Source organism: Hylobates moloch, unplaced genomic scaffold, assembly GCF_009828535.3.
Source record: "Hylobates moloch isolate HMO894 unplaced genomic scaffold, HMol_V3 SCAFFOLD_16, whole genome shotgun sequence".
Taxonomy (NCBI): Eukaryota; Metazoa; Chordata; class Mammalia; order Primates; family Hylobatidae; genus Hylobates; species Hylobates moloch.
In genome coordinates this window covers 55,069,600-55,092,349 of record NW_026652291.1, presented here as the reverse complement: position 1 = coordinate 55,092,349, position 22,750 = coordinate 55,069,600, and the positions used below count along the sequence as shown (strand labels likewise).

The 22,750-nt window shown below is 36.1% G+C and overlaps 1 protein-coding gene across 3 annotated transcripts in view; it reads left to right on the top strand.

Moving 5' to 3' along the window:
- The window catches only part of ATL1 (atlastin GTPase 1), a 107,737-nt gene that overhangs the window by 48,501 nt on the left and 36,486 nt on the right, over window positions 1-22,750 (top strand). For all 3 annotated transcript variants that reach the window (XM_058429931.1, XM_032179203.2, XM_032179202.2), the window contains 5 exons: window positions 7,961-8,208; window positions 11,041-11,175; window positions 11,638-11,742; window positions 13,899-13,949; window positions 15,596-15,652. In XM_058429931.1, the coding sequence (XP_058285914.1) occupies window positions 7,961-8,208; window positions 11,041-11,175; window positions 11,638-11,742; window positions 13,899-13,949; window positions 15,596-15,652 (596 nt within the window). The remainder of the gene's footprint in view (window positions 1-7,960; window positions 8,209-11,040; window positions 11,176-11,637; window positions 11,743-13,898; window positions 13,950-15,595; window positions 15,653-22,750) is intronic.

The following is a 22,750-nucleotide window of genomic DNA, read 5'->3' as shown; positions in this document are numbered from 1 at the left end:
AGGTTTGTGTCTGAACATGTGTTTTCACTGACTTCGGGGGAAAGCTTTTCAGTATTTTAACAGTAAATGTAACATTAGCTATATTTGTAAATACCATTTATTAGATTAAGGAATTTTTCTTCTATTCCTACTTTGCTGAGAGGTTTTTTGGTTTTGTGTTCTTTCTTTAATTGGGAGTGACTATTACATTTTCATACCCACTTTTATGCATCTACTGAAATAATCATATGTCTGTCTCTGTTATGCAATGTGGTGAATTACATTAATTGTCTCTGAATGTTAAATTAACCTTGAATTCCTATAATAGATACCATGTGTTTGTGATATTTAAAAAATTTATGTCTGGATTTTATTTGCTGTATTTTGTTTAGAGCTTTTGAGTTTATCTTGATGACAGATACTGGCTTATGATTTTCCTTTTTCATAATGTCCTTGTCAGTTATTGGTTTCAGAGTTAGTCTGACATTATAAAATAAGTTGAGAATGGTCTCTTATTTTCTGTTTCTTAGAAGTTTGTGTAAGATTGCTCTTTGTTGTTTTCTAAATGTTTAGAAGAGTTCACCAGGGAAGCTGAGCCTGGAGTTTCCTTTGCATGAAGGTTTTAAACTATGAATTTAATTTTTTCTAGGTATAACAGTATTCATAGTTATTTGTCTTATGTGGTTTTTTAATGTGATACTTTGAATTTGTTCATTTCATCAGAGTTATCAATTTTTTTTTTTTTTTTTTTTTTTTTTTTTTTTTTTTTTTTTTTTTTTTTTTTTTTTTTGAGACGGAGTCTTGCTCTGTCTACCAGGCTGGAGTGCAGTGGCGCAATCTCGGCTCACTGCAACCTCTGCCTCCTGGGTTCACGCCGTTCTCCTGCCTCAGCCTCTCTGAGTAGCTGGGACTACAGGTGCCCGCTACCATGCCCGGCTAATTTTTTTGTATTTTTAGTAGAGACAGGGTTTCACCGTGGTCTCGATCTCCCGACCTCGTGATCCGCCCGCCTCGGCCTCCCAAAGTGCTGGGATTACAAGCGTGAGCCACCGCACCCGGCCAGAGTTATCAAATTTATTGTCATAAAATTACTCATAATATCCCCATATTATTTTAAAAATATCTGTAGGAACTATAGTATCTTTTTTTTATATCTAATATGAGTAATTTGTGGGATTTTTCTCTTATTTTCTTTGATCGGTCTTATATTATTAAGTTAATCTCACTGATCTCGATTTCTAGTTCATTTATTTTTGACCATTGTTTCCTATCTTTTCTTGTCTTTGAATCTAATTTGATATTCTTTTTACTGTTTCTTGACATAGATAGTAGCTTATGATTTTTTCAAACATCTTTACTACTTTATGCATTTCAAAGTGTAAGTTTCCTCTAAGCAGCTTTTTTATGTCATATTTTAAATATTTCAGTATAAATAAGATACTATGACCTAACATATTGCTTTAATATTTGTATGAAAAGGGTCAAAATAGCCAAGACTGATAGTAGTTAGAAGATAAGAGGGCTTGTCCTATTAATATATAACGGCTTTTCATAAAGCTATTTTAATGAATATAGTATAGTATTGGTGCTGTCAATGACAAATTGACAAATAGAACATTCATCGGATCATTTAGTTCACAATATTTTCTAGTTTTCATTATACTTTCTTCTTTATTCCATAGGTTATTTAGATTTATTGCTTAATTTCCAAACATTTAGAGATTTTCTTAATATCTTATTGCTACTGATTTCTAGTTTAATTCCTTTGTGATGAGATAACATATTCTTTATTATTGTAATTCTTTGAAGTTTATTGAGATCTGATTTATAAACCAGTACATAGGCTATTTGGTAAATGTTCCATATGAACTTAAAAAGAATGTGTGGCTCTATAATTACTAGATGTCAGATAGGTAAGGCTGGCTAATGATGCTGTTCAAATCTGCATATTTACTGATTTTTGTCTGAATTTTAAGACAGTGAAAAGAAAATTCTTAGAAAGATAGAATGAACTAGAAGTATCTCAAGAACTATCAAGCTTTATTGGTACTAATACCACAATAGCAATCATAACTATTAAAGAAATTGAAGATGCCAGGCGCGGTGGCTCACGACTGTAATCCTAGCACTTTGGGAGGCCGAGGCGGGCGGATCACTTGAGGTCAGGAGTTTGAGACCAGCCTGGCCAACATGATGAAACCCCATCTCTATTAAAAATACAAAAAATTAGCCGGGCGTGGTGGCACGTGCCTGTAGTCCCAGATACTTGGGAGGCTGAGGCAGGAGAATTGCTTGAACCCGGGAGGCAGAGGTTGCAGTGAGCCGAGATCGCACAACAAAATTTCTTTTGTTGAGAAATTTATTTTCTCAACAAAAGAAATTGAAGTGACAGTTAAAAATCATCTCACAAAGAAAACACCAGGTTCACAAAGTTTTACAGGTGAGTTCTATCAAAATTTCAAAGAACTGTTCACTCCAATCTTTCATTACAAACTTTTCTCTCTTTTTCTTTTTTGTAAGACGAAGTCTCACTCTGTCACCCAGGCTGGAGTGCAGTGGTGTGATCTCGGCTCGCTGCAACCTCCGCCTCCTGGGTTCAAGTGATTCTCCTGCCTCAGCCTCCCAGTAGTTGGGACTACAGGCACATACCACCATGCCCAGATAATTTTTGTGTGTTTTTTTTTTTAGTAGAGACGGGGTTTCACCATCTTGGCCAGGTTGGTCTCAAATTCTTGACCTCAAATGATCCGCCCACCTCAGCCTTCCAAAGTGCTGGGATTACAAGCGTGAGCCACCACCAATTGCCCAGCTGCCAATTCATTTGATAAAGCTTGCATAACTTATATAATAAAACCACCCAAGGACAAAATAAGAAAAGAAAGTCATAGGCAACTCATTTATGAATATATATGCACAACTTATATAATAAAACCACCCAAGGACAAAATAAGAAAAGAAAGTCATAGGCAACTCATTTATGAATATATATGCACAATTCCTAAACAAAATCTTAGCAAACTGAATCCAACATTATACTATACCCTGAGACTATTTGGTTTATATAAAAAGCGCATATATATATTATTTGCTACATTGATATGTTGGGCGTGAAAAGCTATGTGATCACCTCAATAGATGCAGAAGAGATTATTTGTTTGTGATTTTTAGAAACTCTTAGTAAACTACACATAGAATTTCCTTCATCTGATATGATAAAATGTATCTACCAAACCAAGCCCAACAAAACTGTAACAAAAGTAACCCCAATAGGCAAATATTGGAGACATTCCCTTTAAAATCAGGAAGTTATGCCTACTGAAATCAAAAGTTATGCCCATTATCACCCCCTCTATTCAACATTGCATTGAAAGTCTAATAAGTTAAGAAAAAGAAAAGACATACATGAAGATTGAAAAGTTGGAAACTGTCATTATTTGAAAATTGTATTTCTGTTTCTACATTAAAAAAACCCAAAAATATCTGCATAAATTTTACAGGAAATAATAAAGTTTAGTAAATGCTTAAATATGAGACCAATGCATTAAAGCTAATTATAGTTCTTTATCCAAGCAACAATTAGAAAATATAACTAAAACAACAACAAATAAACCAGTCATAGTTAGCAACAAAAACTACAGTGCACCTGGGACTAAATGTAATAAGCCTGTTCCTTCTCCCCCAAATTATAAAAACATTACCAAAGGGAATTAAAGACCAAACATAGATGGAGAGCTAGATCATGTTAATGTATTGGAAGACTTAATAGCATGAAGGTATTGATTCATTTCAAACTGATCTATAAATGTAACTTCAGTAAAGAGTTCAACTAACAGATTGATTTTAATATTTATATGGAAAGGATTAAAATAGCCAAGACCAATAATAATTAGAAGGATAAGAGGTGCTTGCCATACTATATATAACTTTTTATAAAGCTATTTTGATTAGGATAGTGTAATATTGGTGCTAGTGTAGACAAATTGATGAATGGATCAGAATTGAGAGCTCAGAAATGAGTCAGTGTGTGTGTGTGTGTGTGTGTGTGTATGTAAAACTCTTACTTATGACAAAGATCTCATGGCAGACCACTTGAGGAAAGAAGGGGCTTTGACAGAGCTCTGAAAAAATTTGTTTCTCATATTTAAAAAAAAAAAATGGCTTTCTATCTTCCACCCTACAAGTAACAACTTCTGATGGACTAGGAACTTAAGTATCAAAAGCAAACTTTAAAACTTAGAAAAGGCCGGGCACCATGGTTCATGCCTGTAATGCCAGCACTTTGGGAGGCCAAGGCAGGTGGATCACTTGAGTCTAGGAATTCGAGACCAGCCTGAGCAACATGGTGAGACCCCATCTCTACAAAAAATACAGAAATTAGTGGGACTTGGTGGTGGTGTGTGCCTGTAGTCCCATCTACTCGGGAGGTTGAGGTGGGAGGATCGATTGAGCTCAGGAGGCAGAGGTTGCAGTGAGCTGAGATCACACCACTGCACTCCAGTCTGGGTAACAGAGTGAGACCCTGTCTCAAAAAACAAAAAACAAATACATTTAGAAGAATATATGTGACTATTGGCTGGGCACGGTGGCTCACGCCTGTAATCCCAGCACTTTGGGAGGCCGAGGCAGGCGGATCACGAGGTCAGGAGATCGAGACCATCCTGGCTAACATGGTGAAACCCTGTCTCTACTAAAAATACAAAAAAAAAAAAAAAATGCATGGTGGCAGGCGCCTGTAGTCCTGGCTATTCAGGAGGCTGAAGCAGGAGAATGGCGTGAACCCGGGAGGCGGAGCTTGCAGTGAGCCGAGATCGCACCACTGCACTCCAGCCTGGGCGACAGAGTGAGACTCTGTCTCAAAAAAAAAAAAATAAATAAATAAATAAAAATAAAATAAAATAGAATATATGTGACTATCTTTCAGATCTTGTATATGGAATCATTTCTTAAACATGGTATACAAAATGTTAACCATAAAATAAAATATTAATAAAATCTATTACATTAAAATTAAGAATGCCTTTTCATTAATTATAGCTTAAGGAAAATGAAAAGGCAAGCTCTTAGAAACTAGAAGACTCTTGCTATGCATGTAACTAACAAAGGGATAGCATTCAAAATACATAAAGAACTACAAATCAGTAAGAAAAAGACAAACTACCTAATAGAAAAATGGATAAAAGGAGATGCTTATCTTATTAGCAATTAGAGAAATGTATATCAAGACCACAGTGAGATACCATTTTATACCTCTGCAATTGACAAAAACAAAGTCAGATAAAACCAAGTGTTAGAAAGGATATGGATCAATAGGATGTTAAATTGCTGGCGGAAGTGAAACATTCATATAGCCACTTAGAAAAAGACAATTTTGCTCCATGTCTTAAAGTTGAATATTTGAAAAACTTACAACCCAGAAATTCCATTTCTATGTGCATTCTCGAGTACCTTTTGCATACGTGTAGTTTGTTACAAACAATTATTTCAGTCTATAGAAAGTTATGATCTAGTTTTCTGCCCCAAAGCTGTTTCTCTATCCAAAATATTATGTCTAGCTTGGGTCCATGATTCACATTTGCATGCTCAGATCATAATTAAATCATAGGCAAGGAGCGTCATCAAATAAAATGTGTATTTGCTATTCTCAGAAAGGGCCTTTGTACTGAGACTGAAATTAGGTGGTAGGTAGGACTGTAATCAGACATGAATAGATAATAGTATTAATAACAGTCACCATTCATTAAGCATGTACCATTTGTCAGATTCTTCAATCTTTATTTAATGGAAATTACTTTGTTTAGTCTTCACAAAGGCTTTCTGATATGGGTACCATTATTAATCTTTTTAAAATGGAGTATAATGAGCCATTGGGAAGCTAAATAATTTCCACAACTTTATGTTGTAAATTGTAAGGCTGGGGTTTAAACAAAGGCTCTCTGACTCCGGCACCTGTGAAATGGCAATATAGAAGCTATTATCTTTCAGATAAAAAGTCAACTTTTCTTAACTTTGCAGAGAGAACAACTCTGATTCGTGGCTATAGGCAATGGTCTGTTGTCTCTAGATGCTTTGTACGATTGTTCAGAAAATAGTGGTGTATGTTTATCTCTACTCATGCAAAACTAAAATTATATATTTTCAGTATTTCAATAGCTTTATTTTATAGATGAACAGCAGTAAAGTTATCAATGTGATATATATATATATCAATGTGATCTGAAGACTTATTTAAAATTATGCCAAGAGATGATTGCCTTGCTTTTATCTAGTTATAAAACTTCTTATCAAATAGACATCATGAAGAATGTCTACCTAAAGATATTTTCAAAAATTTAGATAAAAGATTATTTAAGAGTCCAGTTTGTTTCAAAATTACTATCATTGTCTTAGTCACTTTGGGCTGCTGTAACAGAAAATCATAGACTGGGGTGGCTTAAACAACAAACATTTATTTCTCACAGTTCTGGCAGCTAGATGAGATGAGAGTGCCAGCAGGGCTGGGTTTTTTTGTAAGGGTCTTCCTCCTGGTTCATAGACTGCTTTCTTCATGTATCCTCATAATTCAGAGAAAAGAGGCTCTGATTCCTTAATTGCCTTATAAGGGAACTAACTCTATGATGGGAGACCCTCGTGACTTAATCTAAGCCTAATCTAAGGCCTCCCAAAGGCCTCATCTCTAACATTGGGGATTAAGATTTCTACAATAGCAATTATTGAGGGTTTCTTTGAGGCTAGGTCATATATCTGATCTGAGGAATTAATTGGTGTATGTATAGACTTTCTGTTCTTATGATATAAAGCAAACGAGCCTATGTATGTATTGTCCAAAAGTTATTTGACTGCTACCAAACAGGCAGAATTTTTTTTTTTTTTATTGTAGTAGAAAGATCTGGGATGAAAGTTTTGACTCTTGCAATCTAATCCCAGGTTGGCAGTTACTGTCCATGTGAACTTGGACCTGTAATCTGTCACTTTCTAATAGTTGTGCTCTTGGGAAATTTAATTAGATTCTTAATTTTCTCATGTGTCAAAAATACAGATAATAATAAATACTGTACTGGAACATTACAAAGATTAAATAAATAACATGAGAAAGATATAGAAATCCTATATGAGGAAATCTACCATTTCTTTCCTTCTACATTCCATTTCCATCTCTTGGGCAAGGTCAGTCACATCTTTGGCTTTAGTTTCCTCATCTATAATAATACCAATAGCATGCTTGAGAATCTGTGATTCTGAGCCCTTCTATGTATTTCTTCTTATATATGTTCAGCTTTAAAAAGGATTGCAAGGATCCTTTATGTAAATAAGCTATTTCTAGGGGATAAAGAAAGTGTGAACTACAACCATTTTATTCCTCTGCTCCAAAAGTAGAGTGCTTTGCTTTGATTTTCTTTCTGACTCAGCAGACAGAGACATCTGCACTGACTTAGAGTTTTCTTGAAAAATTTTTTTGATTCAGTCATATGATCAGAAAGAACAAATGTAAGTCCTTCTGGGATATAGTGTGAATGACATTAAAATATGTCATTAAAACAAACATTTCTTTTCTTTCTTTCTTTTTTTCTCTTTCTTTTTTGAGACAGGGTCTCCCTCTGTTGCCCAGGCTGGAGTGCAGTGGCACAATCATATCTCACTGTAGCCTTGACCTCCTGGGCTCAAGTGATCCTCCCACCCCCGCCTCCTGAGAGCTGGGACAACTGGCATGTGCTACCACACCTGGCGAATTTTAAAATTTTTTGTATAGACAAGATCTCACTATGTTGCCCAGGGTGTTCCTGACTCCTGGGCTCAAGCGATCCTCCCACCTCAGCCTCCCAAGGTGCTAGGATTACAGGCATGAGCCACTGCACCCAGCATAAAATGAGCATTTCTAATTCCAGTATGCTCCTGTGTCGGATGTTTGATAGTTAAGAGGTACGTATACATTTCTTGGCACTTTGAGATGATTAGCTGAACCAGTCACTGCTCTGTTCAACAGGTGGATTTTCGGAAAAGGCATATGAATGGAGCTCAGAAGAGGAGGAGCCAGTGAAAAAGGCAGGACCAGTCCAAGTCCTCATTGTCAAAGATGACCATTCCTTTGAGTTAGATGAAACTGCGTTAAATCGGATCCTTCTCTCAGAGGCTGTCAGAGACAAGGAGGTTGTTGCTGTATCTGTTGCTGGAGCGTTTAGAAAAGGAAAATCATTCCTGATGGACTTCATGTTGAGATACATGTACAACCAGGTATGCAGGAAGTACTTTAAAAAGTTTTCTTTCTTCTGTGCTTCTGTCACTTCGTGTTTTTATTTCATGGTGTTCAAGATTTTCATTTCTATTATTATGTACCCTATATATGAACCAGCTAAAAAAATGCTGTGGTGTAACCATTCCAACCTCAGTGCCTTGGGGACCAAACTACACAGACCAATTTTCTCTGAAGCTGCTTTGCTGCATTTCCCTTAGAATATAACTTATATTTTTATTCTTTTAAAAATAGGCACAGAATATTCTGATTATAAACTTAAATGTTACAGTGTTTAAAGTGTCACATAACTTTTGTATTGTAATCACTTTTTTCCAACATTAGTATGAAATATTTCAAGCGTATAGCAAAGTTAAAAAAATTTTATACTAAACATCTTGGTATCCACCACCCAGATTCTACCATTAACATTAGTATTCCTGCTTTATCACTTATGACTCCTTCTATTCATCCCTCTTTCCAGCCATCACTCCAAGTTATTCTTTGATGCATTTGAAAATAAATTGCTGGCCGGGCACTGTGGCTCACGCCTGTAATCCCAGCACTTTGGGAGGCCTAGGCGGGTGGATCACAAGGTCAAGAGATCAATACCATCCTGGCCAACATGGTGAAACCCCGTCTCCACTAAAAAAAAACACAAAAATTAGCTGGGCATGTTTTCCTTGTCCTTCAAGGTTATTTCTCAGGCTTAGGGTTTTTATGAATATCTCATTGTGGATCATTGACCCAGAGTGAATGTTATGGAAATGTTATTATGCTAATTAATAATAATCACAATTTATTCATTGAGGTATGCATCCCAAGACATTTTTCCAGGTAATACCTTATTGGAAAAATTTCAATTTCTACCTCAATAGTAATTATTTATTGACTACCTGCTAAATGTCCTAGATTGTGCTAGGCACTATGGTGGATACCAAAGAAAACATACCATAGATTTTGCACTTAGGCATCTCATGGTTTGGCCAAGGAGACAGAATAATGATAGGTAAAATATTTAAGGCACCATTACATGGTGATATGGTGATTGATATTTTTTTCTTTTCTTTTCTTTTCTTTTTTTTTTTTTTTTGAGACAGAGTTTCACTCTTGTTACCCAGGCTGGAATGCCGTGGCGCAGTCTTGGTTCACTGCAACCTCTGCCTCCCGGGTTCAAGGATTCTCCTGCCTCAGCCTCCCAAGTAGCTGGGATTACAAGCATGTGCCACCACAACTGGCTAATTTTTTGTATTTTTAGTAGAGACAGGGTTTCGCTATGTTGACCAGGCTGGTCTCAAACTCCTAACCTTGTGATCCACCTGCCTCAGCCTCCCAAAGTGCTGAGATTACAGACGTGAGCCACCATGCCCGGCCTGATAGATGTATTTCTAAGTGTAGTTCAGGGAAGGGCAAATTGTAGGCAAAAGTAACTGGAGAAAGCTTCATAGAGATATTGGGAGTTAGAATAGATTTTGATGTGTGGATCTGGACCAGAAAAGGAAGAATGGACATTCTGGACTATGAGGAATAAGTATGATATATGTATTAAACAGAGTGTACACCTTCTTCCCTAGAGTGGAAATTAAGTATTGGAGATGAAGAAGAAATAAGATTGAATAGGTTATTGAGCCAGATAATAGAACAAATTCACAGAAGAACCAAAGCTCTTGATAAGGGTCTAAAATGCCTTTTAGAACAAGATAGGCTATAATTAAATACGTTTTTCTTTAAATTAGTTTATGTAGATTTTTTATCAGTCCAAGTAGTCCTGTCCCAAATTCCTCTGCATTCGTTAATGTAAGGTTTTAGATTGGAGAATTATCTAATGAGATCTTCCAAAAACTAATAACTTATTCTCTGTAACAAATATCAAAATGGGGGTAACTACTATCAACCAAGGTCACCGATTACTGACTTACTAAATCTATGGGATATTTTCCATGCCTTATCCAACTTGATCTCCAGCCTTTAAACAATTGATAATTTTTCTATTCTCTCTTCCTTTGGCTTCTCAAACCCCAGTTGTATCAGTACTTGTCTATTCCTTCCTGCTGTCCTGGCCCTGGTCAGGCCTTCAATCATATTTTTGACCTTTATTATAGCACCCCCACCTTTATCTTTTCTAGCTATCATTTCCCTTCCCTACTAACTAGCCCTACCTACTTCTAGAATAGTATCTTTCTACCACAACTATGATGATAATTCATCTCTGCTTCTTCATAACTTTCCATTGCCTGCAGGATAAAATGTGACTCCCTTAAGCACCTTACAAGGCCTTTCAGAATCTGGCCGTCTGTCCAGCCTCTTCCTGCTACTTGCTTCCTCCTCCCCCAAAACCAAAGCATAATATGCTCCCCACTTCCTTCCTTTCTGCCTGCCTGCCTGCCTTCCTTTCTGGAATGGCTTCTCCAAATTTGCTTCCCTGGAAAATTCCTAAATATTTTTCAAGTCTTAGCTCAAACATCCTATGTGGTCTTGCCTAACCAATGTCTATGCTACCATTTATGCATTATATATACTTCCATTTTGGCATGCATTTATTGTATCATAATGGTTTGTTTGCACGTCTGTCTCGCTGTTAGGCTGTGAATTTCCTCTGGTCTGCAATGATATCTTTTCATTTTTATGTCCCCAGGACATATCAAAAATGTGGCAGATGGTTGCTCCTCTGTAATTATGTTTTGGATGAATAAAGTGATTGTATCAATGCAATAGATGTGCATATGTTGTTTCCTTTTAACTAGAATCGGAGAGGGATAAGAATCAGAATGAATGAATGGAAAAAACTATACACACATATCAAGTTCCATGTCATAGACTTTATTATTTTATAGGAATCAGTTGATTGGGTTGGAGATTACAATGAACCACTGACTGGTTTTTCATGGAGAGGTGGATCTGAACGAGAGACCACAGGAATTCAGATATGGAGTGAAATCTTCCTTATCAATAAACCTGATGGTAAAAAGGTATGATGCTAACTTCCAAAATAAAATTGAGTTTTCACTTATAACAGTTACTACTTTTTAGGATCCTTGAAGTTGCACTTTTGAAAATTAATTTTGACCATTTGACATGAAGCTTAAAGTGGGGTAACATCCTATAGCATGATCTTTGTTTCCCTTTCTTGTGATGAGGGTAGGCAAAATTATAACGATGATAGAACAGCAGATCAGCAAGTAACATCTGTATTTTGTTTCACTGCTACATAAAGTTTCTGCTGTGTTGGATTACTAGTAGAAATTACTTATAATAGTAATCAGCGGTTAATATTTTTATTTTCTGTGGCATTCATGGCATGTGTAAGAAGTTATCTAAAATAGTATTCATTAATAATGGTTTGCTTTAGTTCTTATGATATTAATATTATGGTAACTCTAATGACCTAGATATTCTATAAAATATCAATAATGTACTCTTCTTGCCTGTAGGTTGCAGTGTTATTGATGGATACTCAGGGAACCTTTGATAGTCAGTCAACTTTGAGAGATTCAGCCACAGTATTTGCCCTTAGCACAATGATCAGCTCAATACAGGTATGAAATAAACCCATTTTGATGATGTTTCTTTAACTAAAAATTATGAGTATATGTGTTTCTACATACATGTGATAATGAGATAAACAACAGAAATTGGGAATCATATATATTGTTTGACTCAATTAGCATACCAGTTCTTGTGATTTCTGTAAGTGTGGAATTGTTTTTGTTACTGTAGTCTAATTACTGACAAACTTTCAAATTGACTGCTTTGGTTAGAAAAGGTCATATTATCTTATTGGGATTTTTGTTGTTGTTGTTTAAAGCCTACAATAAACTCAGTAACATAAATCTTATATGCATATACATTGAGACCATCTATTATAAGTTATGTTTAATGGAACAGTATTTATAAATATAAATTTTGTTCTACATAGCCAGTAGAAACGTTTCTAAATGTAAAAACATTTACATGTGTTCATAGCTTTTTAAAACACCTTAATGTACATTTAGGAAAGTAAATATCTTGTATATAAAATTTATCTTTCTTTCCTTTTTTCTTTCACTTTTTTAAAAGTCTTATTTTTGAGGTTATTGTGGGCTTTCTAAATTGTCCTGAAAATCCTTGTAGCGTTTTATTAGAACCACAGAACCCATAGCATAAAAGATTTTAAGACTATTTTTAGATATTTTCAATCCACTGGCAAAAGCAAAAAGAGACAGTGGCCAAGGAACAGGGCAGATCAATAAAAAAAGGTAAGACAGCTTAAAAAGGCAGAAAAGGCAAAGGAATTAGGATGAATGGGTCAAGGCTGAAATTATAAGCAAGCATAGAGAATGGAGCTAGTGAACCAGCAACAAGGGCGTCATATATGGTTAGGACAACCAAGACAGGGTAAACAGAAGGAGGAAGGAAAGACTGAATTTATTAAATAAAGGACTTTAAAGTAAAAGTCATAAAAAAAAGTCATGGTTATAACCTATTTAATCAACTTTTAAAAATTAACTTTTCTTTCAGTTGACAAATAAAAATGATATATATTGGCCAGGCACGGTGGCTTATGCCTGTAATCCCAGCACTTTGGGAGGCCGAGGCAGGCGGATCGCAAGGTCAGGAGATCGAGACCATCCTGGGTAACACGGTGAAACCCTGTCTCTACTAAAAATACAAAAAATTAGCTGGGCATGGTGGCGGGTGCCTGTAGTCCCAGCTACTCGGGAGGCTGAGGCAGGAGAATGGCGTGAACCTGGGAGGCAGAGCTTGCAGTGAGCCGAGATTGCGCCACTGCACTCCAACCTGGGCGACAGGGCGAGACTCCCGTCTCAAAAAAAAAAAAAAAAAAAAATATATATATATATATATATCATGTACAGTATGATATTTTGAATACACACATTGTATAAGCCTTTAAAATACCGACTTAATTAATCTAATTTATTATAATTCACAGTGTAAGCCATATTTATACAAACCTATTTAAACCAGATTGACTTTGCCTTTTCAGTATTACTCATTATTTATATTTGACCTGAATACATTGAATATTTTCATAGAAAAATCTGCTAACTCCTTAGTAATGACAATTTTTTATTATGTGAGAAATAATGATCTGTTATTTAAATAAGTATACAAAGTATTCTTTTTATATCAGTACATAAACATGTAAGCCTCCTTAACTTTTCTTTGAAGTTAATGATATTGATTCCCGTCAAAAAATGTCATCTTAATGCTGTTATCGCATATGTATAAGGATGTGAGCATGATATTCAGAACCTAACTTCCATGTGATGAAACTCTGTATAGACATAAATAAAATGATTAATTGTGAAGAAGTCAACATGATTTTTCAAAACAACATTTTCCATATGGCTTGCTGAGATTTAGATTGTTATTATTTTGTCTTGCTTGGAAGAATGAGTTTTTTTGACTAATTGCGTAAACTAGATTCATGAAATAATTTTAATATTCCATTTCCAGAGCAGGTGACTACTGTATTTCTGGAACCATTTTTTTAATAATCATTGTACATTCCTTATTGTCTCTCAAGCTTATTTTACTTCTCTCTCAAGGTCTACAAATATCATCATGTAAGCATGTACGTAAGAGAGCTCATTTTTGTGGTAACTGATATTTTTAAAATTAGGGAATGATGAAGTAAGTGCTTAGGATGATGCCAATTATCTTATCATTGTGATTTTATTTCTTTATCAAGGTATATAACTTATCCCAAAATGTCCAGGAGGATGATCTTCAGCACCTCCAGGTAACAATATTTATTTTCTTTTTTGTGTATCTGGTAGTCTTTGGAACATGTATAGCAGAATTTTGGGGAATGATTTCAAAACATAATCAGATTCTGATTCTGCTGTTTAAACAGGAACTAGTGGCCTAATTAGCTGCCTGGTAATTACTGCCTGAGACTGGTTAATTTATAAAGGAAAGAGGTTTAATTGACTCACAGTTCAGCATGGCTGGAAAGGCCTCAGGAAATTTACAGTCATGGCCGAAGGCAAAGGGGAAGAAGGCATCTTCTTCACAAGGCAGCAGGAAGGAGAAGTGCCAAGCGAAGTGGGAGGAGCCCCTTATAAAACCATCAGATCTGTGAGAACTCACTCACTATGGCGAGAACGGCGTGGGGGAAACAGCCTCCATGATTCAATTACCTTCACCTGGTCTCTCCCTTGACACGTGGGGATTATGGGGATTACAATTTAAAATGAGATTTGGGTGGGGACACAAAGCCTAACTATATCAATAAGTAACTACCTTTCTCCCTAATTTGACATTAAATTTAACATATTTTTTAGAAAAAGAGTCACATTGCAAGTCACAGACTTTAAAAAAAACACAACTGAGGTGATAAGGTTCAATCTAGCCTCCGGAAAACTACAGAGCAATCACTGCTCCAAAAGGAGCAGAAACAAAGAAGCAGAGTTTTGGTTTACAACTGGCGACAGTACTGAGAAAGTTCCCAGGACTAAGGAGCACAACTCTCTAGGTTTATCATGCTCTGGGCACAGTATATGTTTCTTCTCCTCTTTCAAATTCATTTCAAGATTCTCCAGGGCCGGGTGCAGTGGCTCATGCCTGTAATCCCAGCAGTTTAGGAGGCTGAGGCAGGTAGATTGCTTGAGCCCAGGAGTTTGAGACCATCCTGGGCAACATGGTGAAACCCTATCTCTACCAAAAATACAAAAATTAGCCAGGCAGGCATGGTGGCGCATGCCTGTGGTCCCAGCTACTCAGTAGGCTGAGGTAGGAGGATCAGTTGAGCTGGGGAGGTCAAGGCTACAGTGAGCAGAGATCATGTCACTGCACTCCAGCCTGGGTGACAGAATGAGACCCTCTCTCAAAAAAAAAAAAAAAAAAAAGGAAAAGAAAAAAGACAAAGAAAAGGACTCTCCATTTCTTAAGCTAAATGCCTAATGCTTTTGTAGTAATCCAAGCCATTGTGCCATTAAATTTCCTCAGGCAACAGCTTTTGTAAATATATCCTACATAGTTTACAGCTCTGTGGTCTAATTTATGCAAGTTCTGCTTCTAAAGGTCATTTAGCATGTTTCCTTCTTCCCTTTTGTCCCCCACAAAAAAATTAACCCACATTCTAGATATAAAAAGTGTTCATTTTAAAATATAAAATTGTTAATTTTAAAAATAAAATGATAATTTTATTTTTAAATGTACTTTATGTCTTTTATTCTTAAATATCTAATTACCATGGCTCTGCTTTACCTATCCAATGCTTATTTCCTGAAAATGATTATTAGAATCTTCTTAATATAATATTCTGTTATAGCTAGGGGGAAAAGTAAAGGAAAGAAAGCCAAGAATTAAAATTTAGCAGGTGCTAAAGTTCTCTCTTTCTCTCTCTCTCTCTGTGTATGTATGTGTGTGTAATTTTTTTTCTAGCTTTTCACTGAGTATGGCAGACTGGCAATGGAGGAAACATTCCTGAAGCCATTTCAGGTGAGTGAGGGTTAAATGATGGTAAATTCTTACTAGATTTTCCTGAAGACTGTAACCAGGTATATTAATTAGGGTCATGTTTCTTTCACTTTTTATTTCATTGAGGAAACATTTTTGACCTATTTTATGCTATCTGATGCAATATAGAATGAGATAGAAATGAGGAAATAGAACTTCTAAGAATTATTTTTTTAAAAAGAAATGTGGAAATGAAAGATAATTTAGGCATTCTGGTTCCAGGCAAAATGTCAGCTTTTTTTTTCCTGAACTCAAAGTCACTCTTAAAGTGCTGGGATTACAGGTGTGAGCCCCTGGGCCCAGCCTTATTTATGTACAAAAATTAAACATCCAGCCATATCTTATGAGATGTATTAAAACATAAGAATGTGTTCATTTGAAAATAAAAGGATGGAAAAAGATATATCAGGCACATACTAAGTGAAGGAAAACAAGTGTCTATATTTTTGTGAGACTTCTATAAGAATTATTTAGAATAGAGAAGTTCATAATAATAAAAGGTTATTTCACCAGGAAAATACAAGAATTCTAGTCAGGCATGGTAGCACATTCCTGTAACAGCTACTCGGATAGCTGTGGTGGGAGGATCACTTGACCCCAGGAGTTTGAGTCCAGCCTGGGCAACATAGTGAGAGATGCTGTCTCATAAAAAAAAAAAAATTCTAAATTTTTATGACAAATAGCCTCAAAATATATAAAGATCAATAGAACCATAAGAAGAAATGAGTAAATCTACTGAAACACAGCTCTCCTAACTATTGATAAGTCAAGTAAACAGAAAATGAGTAACAATAGAGAAGATGTGAAACCTAGGGCTAACAAGCTTGCTTTATGGTACATGCATAGAATAGTATAAGTAACAAAGAAAACACATTTCTCTTAAGCCTGCAAGGTGTATGTACAAAAATTTACCACATATTAAGCCACAAAGCAGGTCTCCACAAATTTCGAAGGATTGAATTCATATTGACCTCATTCTGTCATCACAGGACAATTTAGTTAAAAGTTAGTAAGAAAGTGCTAATTTTAAGAAGCATATTTTGGAAATTTAAGCACACACTTCAAAAATAATTCATGAGTTAAGTTAAACTCATAATAGTTATATGAAAATACTGCAAATTGAGTGCTTGAAAGAAAACATACATATTGAACATTAAATGCTATCATGAAAATGGTACTTAGAGGGAAAAAATATAGCCATAAAAGTTTTATATTAGAAAAGAAGAAAGGCAGAAAATTAGTGATAAGTACAAATTAAGAAGAAAAAATAGGCCGGGCGCATTGGCTCACGCCTGTAATCCCAGCACTTTGGGAGGCTGAGGCGGGTGGATTGCTTGAGGTCAGGAGTTCAAGACCAGCCTGACCAATATGGTGAAACCCCGGCTCTACTAAAAATACAAAAATTAGCTGGGCATGGTGGCGGGCACCTGTAATTCCAGCTACTCCGGAGGCTGAGGCAGGAGAATCACTTGAACCTGGGAGTGGAGGTTGCAGTGAGCCAAGATCGCACCATTGCACTCCAACCTGGGCGACAGAGCAAGACTCTGTCTCAAAAAAACAAACAAAAAAAAAAAAAAAAAAGAAAGAAAAAATAATAACAGACAAAACCTAATGAAAATAAGAAAGAACATTTATAAAAGCTATATGTCTCAGGATGGATCAATTTTGAAAACATAATGTGGATTGGAAAAAAGCTAGTTGCCAAAGACTATTTACAGTAGGATAGCATTTTTTATAAAGGTCCAAAATGAGCAAAACTAAACAATGTGTTAAGAATATAAACATGTGTGATAAAACTATTCAAAAAGCAAAATTAAAGTAGTATTTACTACCGGAGAGGAGAAATGGGGATGTATCAGGAAGGGACACACAGGAAGCTTCAATGTTATTGGCATTTTCAATTATTTAAGCAGGTTTGTGGGTTCACAAGTATTTATTTTATTAATCTGCTTAATAGCATACATGTATGTTACATGCATTCTTTTGTAGGTATCATATTATGTGATAACATTTTTAAATTTTAAAAAATCAATAGCGTTTATTTTATTTTATTTTTTTGAGATGGAGTCTCACTCTGTCGCCCAGGCTGGAGTGCAGTGGTGCGATCTCGGCTCACTGCAAGCTCCACCTCCCGGGTTCACGCCATTCTCCTGCCTCAGCCTCCTGAGTAGCTGAGACTACAGGTGCCCGCCACCACACCCAGCTATTTTTTTTTGTATTTTTAGTAGAGACAGGGTTTCACCATGTTAACCAGGATGGTCTCGATCTCCTGACCTCATGATCGGTCCGTCTCGGCCTCCCAAAGTGCTGGGATTACAGGCGTGAGCCACTGCAGCCGGCCAATAGCGTTTCTTAAAACCAGCAATTACAACTAGCAAATATAAGTTTTAAAATATATATACCACTCACAATAGCAAAACAAAACAAAAATCTTTAGTAATTAGCCACCAAAATATAAAGACCTTTCTGGAGAAAAATTCAAAGGTCTATTAAAGACCATAAAGAAAAAATTGTATAAACCAAAGGGATATAATATGATCACAGATGGTATGATTTAATGTTGTGGAGAATTTAATTCTCAACAAATTAGTCAAACTCAGTGCAATTATAATTGAAATTACAGTAGGATTTTTGTATATTTTCTACAACTCATATGGAAGAATTAAGTCTTGTTTTGATTTAAGAGTCAGATTTTTTGTTTTTCTTTTGTTTTTTTTTTGGTTTTTTTTTTGAGACAAAGTCTTGCTCTTGTTGTCCGGGCTGGAATGCATGCAATGGCGTGATCTCGGCTCACTGCAACCTCTGCCTCCCGGGTTCAAGCGATTCTCCTGCCTCAGCCTCCCAAGTAGCTGGGATTTCAGGTGCCCGCCATCATGCCCAGCTAATTTTTTTGTGTTTTTAGTACAGATGGGGTTTCACCATGTTAGCCAGGATGGTCTCGAACTCCTGACCTCAGGTTATCTGCCCGACTCGGCCTCTGAAAGTGCTGGGATTACAGGTGTGAGCCATTGCGCCCGGCCTTAAGTCAGTTTTTAAGAAGACGATCTAAATTAGAGGGCTCAATACACACTAAAAAGCCATAGCGATGAAAATGGTGAGGTCCTACACAGATACAAGAGCAAAGCTCAGTGGAACTAAACAGTTTAAATACGCCCATATATATATGGCAGCCTGGTAGTCAATAGAGTTGGCATCATAAACTGGTGGGAAATAAATGGGTTAATAGTTGGGTTTGGAAAAACGAGTTCACTATTTGGAGAAAGAGCTGGATTTTTACTAAATACTGTAATAGAAGTAATCTCCAGATGGATCAAAGAACTAAATATGAGTTAAAACTATAAAGCTAATAGAAGAAAGTGCTGGAGAATATTTTTCTGAACTGAGGTGAAGAAACATTTATTAGACCCTCCAAGATAAACCATGTAGTAAAAAATTGATGCATATTACTACATCAGAATTAAGTATTTCTATTTACCAAAGGACTTTATAATCAAAATCAACAGATTGGTAGAAGATAATTGACAGTGTCAAAGTCAACAAAAGATTACTAAGCAGAACATACAGGAAAGTAACCAAAACCTGGTTCCCAATCAGAAAACAGGCAAAGAATATTAATAGACAAGTCACAGAAAGGAATCCTGAATGGCTAATACATTTTTGAAGGGGTGTCAAGTCTCACTGATAATGAGATAAATATTAAAACAACAATGAAATACCACTTTACATTCATTAAATAGGCAAAAAGTAGAACATGGAGATAATACCAAATGAAAGCTAGGATTTGGGTAAATGGGAACACTCAGGCCCTATTTTTGAAAGTGCAGATTGGAGTAGCCATTCCATGGAGCAGAGGAAATATATAAGGATATTTATTGATAAGAGTAATAGTAGCAGGAATTTGGAGACAACTTAGGTGTCCATCACTAGAAGAACGGATACATAAAAATGTGGGGAAAAGCATATCTGCAATACTTTGCAACATCTAAAGGCAATGAACCAAAAGTACATAGAGTAGCATGAATAGAGTGTTAAAATTTGTACAGCAGTAAGCAGAAAAAAGTATGAGATTTATAACATGATACTATTTATGCATATTTGCTGTACATACACAAAATAATATATATTAAAGTGAGTGTGGGTGGGAATGAATAGTTGAGGAATGGGAGTGAGGATCTGGGAAAAATATGATGAACTAAAGTAGCCTGGAGAGATGATGTATGCTGTGATGAAGGGGTATGAATTTTCCCAAGGGCTCAGGAACCTGGTGTGGGGAGGAGGTGAGGTAGAATAAAACCAGTCTTGCTTGCAGTCTTCTATATAATTTACAATACCTACTAGACTCTGTTGTCTTTTTTTTTTTAATCGTTTGTTAGGTTGATTGTTGAAGTGTTATATGGTAATTAGGCTATTGTTTTGATTTTCTTCTTCTCTAACTTGTTACTCAGAACCACTGGCAAACCAGAGTAGGGAACTCCACTGTAAATTACAGAAGGGGACTTTAGGTCTTACCAGCAGATGTCACTGCTCCTTACATTTTGCCAGAAACATTAAAACTGGAAAAGACCAATCAATGCTCTAATAAAATAGATGAGAGATAAAGATTGATAGAGTTGCAGCTTTTGGTTAAAAAAAAAAAAGAGTTTAAAGCAAACAATGGAAAAAAGCTTTAAGAGATTACCCTAGTTAGTAAACTGTTGACATTATGAAATGTCAGTGGAAAGAAAAAAGTTTTCGCTGACTGAGTCAACAATGACTCCTAAACATGTTTGGACTTGTAACTCTATCTGAAATTGAAATGCGAAGCTCATTAAGTAGTAAAGGTGGCATCCAAAGCCATTTTATAGTATTTTAGATTAAAGCAACCAAATCCAAAACAAAAAATACTATACATTATAAAATCAAAAGATAAAATGCAAATACATTCAAATTTCAAAACATATATGAGTTAAATAATTCACATTTCAATTAGAAGAAGCATAGCGAAAAATTGCAAAGTAAAATAACTTTTAAATGAAATTTCAATTCAGCAATCTTTTTTAGCAGGTCACTTCTATCCTCTTCTCTCTGATAACAGCTTTATTCATTTGGGTAAAAGTGTGGGGAAATTTTAAACATTGCCTGAGAAAGTAAGGTGAGGGATAATGAAATTTTAAAAATAATTTTATATTAAAATTAAACTAAGACCAGGTGCGGTGGCTTATGCCTGCAATTCCAGTACTTTGGGAGGAGGAGGCAGAAAAATTGCTTGGGGACCAGAAGTTTGAGATGAGCCTGAGCAACATAGTGAGACTCTATCTCTACAAAAAGTGAAAGAAAAAAATAAATCCACAAAGAACTACAGCGCCTGTAGTCCCAGCTATTTGGAGTGGGGCTGAAGTGGGAGGATCACTTGAGCCCCGGGGTTTGAGGCTGCAGTGAGCTATGATTGCACTGCTGCACTCCAGCCTGGGCGACAGAGTGAGACCGTGTCTCAAAAAATAAATAAATGGACAAAATTAATTTATTTTATTTATTTTTTGAGACGGATCTCCCTCTGTCGCCCAGGCTGGAGTGCAGTGGCGCGATCTCGGCTCACTGCAAGCTCCGCCTCCCGGGTTCACGCCATTCTCTTGCCTCAGCCTCTGCGAGTAGCTGGGACTACAGGCGCCCGCCACCACGCCCGGCCAATTTTTTTGTATTTTTAGTAGAGACGGGGTTTCACCGTGGTCTCGATCTCCTGACCTCGTGATCCGCCCGCCTCGGCCTCCCAAAGTGCTGGGATTACAAGCGTGAGCCACCGCGCTCGGCCGACAAAATTAATTTAAACAAATTTAAAATAGAAGAATTCTTAACTCTGAACTACAGTACAATTATAAATAATAAACAGACCTATAATAAACAACAAATATGAAGACAATTAGCCGGGAAAATGAATAGCTGAATTAACATATTAACTTGATTCTTTAAAAAACCAATTTATATCAAGCTGTAATCAAGCAAACAAAAATATGTTCGTGTATTTAAAAACCATGATTTAAAAGAGAGAATTAAAAGCTAAATGAATTCAGTTTAAAAGCAATATTGAAGTGCAAGTTTAACCAGTGGTGTGCTGGTAAAAGTTTAAAACTGGCTGGGGAGGAGGGAGGTGAGCCTGATATATATTATTTGCTAATTTTTATGGTGTAAATACTTTCACCATGGCCAATTTCAAGCTACCATGATGTCAATCAACTTGCAAAAATTCCTCAAAATTTAACAACTGTTTTTTGCAAGCTCTAATGAGCCAGCTCTAAACTATGCAGCACGCCCAGGAAGTATAATTCATATTAAGACATAGTATAGAGTTCTCTAAGTGACATTATTTTCTCACCTGCTTTGCTCACTATGAGTATTTGAAGTATAAAAATCTGGCAGGAGCTACTTTATTAACATATCTATCTATAAAATAACTAGGTTCTTTATATCAGCTTCTTTACCTTAGGACTTCCAGTTTTTGTTGAGAATGACAATATTTTTCCATTAATTTAAACATGGCTGTATGTAATAACTGCACAAATTTTATTTGAGTAATAACACCCAGTTTGCTCTAAGAACTTAGTGAAAATATCTTGTCACGTGCGATAGATTTGTGTCAATATTGGTATGTTATGAGTTTTTCTTTCTTGGTCATTTAGACTTGCATAAGCCACACCTGGCCCCACATTGCTCTGTATTGGGATGATCACATCCTTGGGTCAGAATCCCTACGACTAATTCTGGGTATTTTTCATGTTGTCAGACATTATTTGAAGTTCACTCTAAATGCACGCTGCTTATCAACACCAAGCAAGGCTGCCTTCCTCTAATGCTCTGCTAAATGACCAGCTGCCAGTTACTTGTTTCCCCAGGAAAGGCTCATTTTCCACTTGTATGACTCTGTGGCGCTCTGTGTGTGTGCTTGTCACTCTTGTCCTCAGTTCTGCTGGGCTGTGGTGGTGGAGAGGGTTTCCACTCCATCATGTGGTAATACAGTGAGCTTGTTATGGAGTCTATGCTAAAGACAGATCCCCCTTACTAAGAAGACCCTGTATTATACCTTTAAATGTACCCTTTGGCAATAGC